This window comes from Phodopus roborovskii, unplaced genomic scaffold (assembly GCF_943737965.1).
Source record: "Phodopus roborovskii unplaced genomic scaffold, PHOROB, whole genome shotgun sequence".
Classification (NCBI taxonomy): domain Eukaryota; kingdom Metazoa; phylum Chordata; class Mammalia; order Rodentia; family Cricetidae; genus Phodopus; species Phodopus roborovskii.
The window spans coordinates 52,463,343-52,467,782 of record NW_026126480.1 but is presented as its reverse complement, the minus strand read 5'-3'; the positions used below and the strand labels follow the sequence as shown (position 1 = coordinate 52,467,782).

Sequence of the window (4,440 nt, the reverse complement as noted above, 5' to 3'; positions counted from 1 at the left end):
TCCTGAGTGCCCTTCAGTTGGAGGGTAGGTAACTGGGGACTGTTTACTGAATAGTGTTGAAGGCAATATCTAGGATTCAGAGGCTGGAGTCAGGACAAAAACACAAAAGTCTTTTTTGTGAGTTTTGTTTTGTTTTTCTTTTTTATTGCCTTTTATTGTTAATTACACATAAGAATCATACAGGTTCATGGGGTCCAAGGTGCCATTTCAACACATGTATGCAGAGCAGGGTGGCTAGCCTTTCCGTCATCTCAAACATGGCACACTGACTTTTGCTAAAGCCTTCCAATTCCTCCCCCTATTGACTCAGGCTCTCTGCTGTGCCTGCCTCCTGCAGAGCTTTGTCTGTTCGGCAATCTCTTTCCATCTTGTCCCTCTATCCTTCCTCCTAGACTCTGGCTACCATGTTTCTGTCCTCTCCTGCTACAAGGTCAACTGGTGCAGACATCTTGGGGGAAAAAAACCTATGTGCCTGTCAAGGGATACAAGAGAACCCCAAGTCAGAGCCTGAGGGTGGGCCAGGGGTCAAGTGGGGGATGAGGACAGTGAGATGGGGGGTCAGAGAAGGTGACACAGTTGGTTGGCCTATGGAGTTCTGTTCCCTGAGAATCACTCATAACCATTACCACTGTGACAGTGCAGCTGTGAACACCCCCCCCGGAAACCTTCAGGGTGAAGCCTATGGTGGTCCCCTCAAGAAAGACAGGCAGAAGGGTCTGAGGTTCCCCCTTCCTCTGCACCTCCTCTCCAACACATATAACCCACTCCAGATGCTCTTGGTTTGGGAAGATGTTAGTGTAAAGAAGGTAGATGGTTAGTAACAGGGTCTTCCATCTATACAACCTCTAGGAATTATCATTCACGCTAGGGTGAGACTTTTCAGTGCTGTGGCTGTTTTAGGGTCACTTACATCTTTATAAGTAATCCCCGATCCACACTTCCGTGGGTCAATAACTCATTGGGTCATCAGACTGGGATTGGATGGGATTGTTCCTCGGTCTGTCATCAGTGCCCTATCTGGGATGTATAGATGTATGTTCGTGCCACCCCAGGAGAAGTCATACAATATGCTGCAGGCACACTCAATGACAGGTGCATCAGAGCCACCACTTTGAGCACCAAGTGATGCCACCAGTATATCCCCAAGTCAAGATGTTGTGTTGTTTTTCTTCAACTGTCAACCTGACACAACCTAGAATCACTTAGGGAGAAAGCCTCAGCGGGGAATTACCTAGGTCAGATTAGTTTGTGGGCGTGTCTGTGAGGGATCATCTTGATTGTTGATTGACATAAAGAAGACCCAGCCCACTGTGGGCAATACCAACCCCTAGGCACAGAGTTCTGAATAGAATAAGAGAGGAAAAAGCTAGCTGAGAGCAAGCAAGCAGGGATGGATTCATGCATTTGCTCCTCAATACGCTCCTTCCTTCCTTCCTTCCTTCCTTCCTTCCTTCCTTCCTTCCTTCCTTCCCTCCTTCCTTTCTTCCTTCCTTCCTTTACTTTTAACTTTAGATTTGATGTCACTAGCTGCTTCAATTCCCACCTTGATTTCCCTGAAATAATGGACTATGATTTGCAGCTGTAAGTCAAATAAACTGTTTCTTCCCCTGTGTTGCTTTTTGTCAGAGGATTTCTCACAGCAGCAGAAATGAAAGTAGGATAAATGGTATCTCAAGGAGATAAGCTTGGTAGGAATAGCCTTTTCCACCCACATGAGAAGCTGTCTCCACTTGGAGACCCCATTTCCCAGCCAACCTTGCATGGAATGGGGTCCAAAGCTAGGATCTGTGTCTAAACAGGTGAAATGGAAAGAAATGTTGCCTCATATTCTAGTTTAGATTAGGAGCACAAGGTGATAGTGGTGAGCCCTTTGGTACAGAGAAAATGGACCCCAACATGGTGAGCTGCAAGGCCTTTGGGGTCACCCACTGCAGGCTAGCAGGGTGGGAAGGGCTGGGCAGGGCTGGCAAGGAGGCCTGAGGTGGGCTGCCTTCAGGCCTCATCATTGGTGCACACGGATGGTGTTTCCCTGCCATCTGGCTCAGGCTCGTCCCGAAGTGCCCGCCCCAGCATGGCATCCAGGGACTCTTGCAGCCGGTGGCTCTTCTGGCTGCCCACAAGGAAGTAGATGACTGGGTTGGCGCTGCTGCTCAAACTGGAAGAGAAGCGTGACAAGCAGATATACAAGAGGAGCACATCCTGTGGCAGTCCCACCCAATAGAGTAGGAACCAGTAGATCCCTAGGGGCAGAGAACAGGTGAGGAACACGAAGACGGAAGCCAGGATGACCACGAACAGCCGCCGGGGCCGCCGTCTCCGTAGTAGGGTGTTCTTCCGTACCCTGATGAGGAGTATGGTGCTAGACAGGATCATGATGGGCATGAAGATCCCCAGGATAAGACTGGTGAAGACCATGTCCACCCAGAAGCACTGGTTCTGGTTGGGATGCCAGAACTGGACGCAGAAGAAAGAAGCCAGGAAGTTCATCAGCAGGGCCAGTGCCCAGAGCGCACCGCACACCACGGTTGACAAGTGCTGGGGCTGGTGGCACTTATACCAGATGGGGAAAAGCACCGAAAGGCAGCGCTGGGTGCTGATGGCCGTCAGCAGGCTCAGGCCGGCTGTGTAGGCAAAGTACTTGATTCTCTTCATCCCCTCGTAGATTCTGGCAGAGGTGCTGGCTACGAGCAGGGGCCCTGTTTCCAGGCTGAGCATGGATGCCATGGACAACAGGAAGAGGAAGTCGGCCACCGCCAGGTTGAGCACATAAACACAGAAGGGGGACCTCTGCACACGAAAGCTCAGCAGCCAAATCACCATGCTGTTGCCTGCCATCCCCAAAACACAGGTGACCATGGCAAGAAATGTCACTGAAAAGTAGACCCAGCTCACAGAGTCCATGGCGGGGCTCATTGACGGTCAGACCTGGGGCTGGGCTGCTGTTCTGAGTGTAATTCATTCAGAAGGAAGGAAAAGGAACCTGTATTAAATTCTGTGTCACTGAACCATCGGACCCCTGGGAATGCTGAAAATTTTCTTTAAGCATCCCTGGGTTCCCACTATGGCTGAGTCTGCCACAGGACCAGACAGACACTGACCTGATACATACACTCCTCCTCAGGTTCTGCTCTGTCCCAGCCTGAATTTCTTTTTCTTTTGTTGAGACAGGGTCTCATATAGACCAAGCTGGCCTCAAATCCCTATATAGCTCAGGATGGGCTTGAATTCCTGATCTTCCTGCCTCAGCTTCCCAAGTGCTGGGGTTAAAGCTATTAAAGCTGTATATCATCATACCCAGTGTAGTGTCATTTTTAAAAAAGTTATTTTTATTTTATGTATATGGGTGTTTTGCCTACATGTATGTACGTGTACCACATGCATGCAGTGCCCATGGAGGCCAGAAGAGGGCATCGGATCTCCCGGAACTGGCATTGCAGGTGTGAGTCACCATGTGGGTGCTGAGGACCAAACCCAGGCCCTCTGCAACAGCAGCCAGTGCTCTTAATCACTAAGTCATCTCTCCACCTACCTCTTTCACCTCCTCTCCCTCCTCCTAGTTTAATATGACTTTTTTTTTTTTTTGAGACAGGGGATCATGTAGTCCAAGCTGACTTAGGAGTCCCAATCCCCCAATCCTCCTACCTCTACCTCCTGATTTCTGGGGAAGGCAGCTGACAGTGACCTGATTGCACCTGACAGTGACCTGATTACCTGATCTTGTCCCAAGCACCTTTGTCTCCACTCATGGATAAAACTGTCATTTGCTTTGCTCTTGCTGTCGCTTTTGTTGTTGTTACTGCAGTTATAAAACAGATTGGCGGTGTGACTTCTCTGCCTCCAGGGCAGTTTGTACCCTGTAGGATCAGCTTTCTTTGAAGACTTGGCACAAGGCAAAACCATCTGGTCATTTCTGTATGTGGGACTGGATGTTCAGAGCTCCAGAACAAAGCTCCAAATCCAACTGTCAGGGTTTTATGTCTGCTCAGGTGTTCATCTCTGCTTGTGTCATTGCTTGGAGTGTGTAATTTGTTAATAGAAAAAGACTCTTGCCTTCTGGGTTTCTACTTGTTTGCATAAAATTTGCTGTAGTATTGCCCTATATTCTAGTAACATTTTTAAGATTTATTTTTCATTTTACTTACGTGTGAGACATGTCTGTGGGTGCTCACGGAGACCAGAAGGGAGTGTCAGATCCCCTCAAACTGGGGTTACAGGTGGTTGTGAGCTACCTGATATGCACTCTGGAAACTCTCAGGTCCTATGCAAGAGCAAGAAGCAGACTTAGCCACAGAGCCATCGCTCCGGCCCCTTGTCCTGTTTTATTTTTGAGATTGGGTCTCATTATGTAGCCTTGGCTGGTTTGGAATTTACAAGGTAAATCAGGCTGGCCTCAAACTCACAGGAATCAGCCTGCCTCTGCCTCTTGAGTGCTGGGATCAG

General features: G+C 49.0%; 1 protein-coding gene across 1 annotated transcript; it reads right to left on the bottom strand.

Moving 5' to 3' along the window:
• Window positions 1–1,992: 1,992 nt before the first annotated feature.
• Mrgprd (MAS related GPR family member D) lies at window positions 1,993–2,959 on the bottom strand. Its single transcript, XM_051192145.1, is given in 2 exon segments — window positions 1,993–2,913; window positions 2,915–2,959. Coding segments are annotated over 2 exon segments (966 nt in total).
• Between the last annotated feature and the right edge of the window lie 1,481 nt (window positions 2,960–4,440).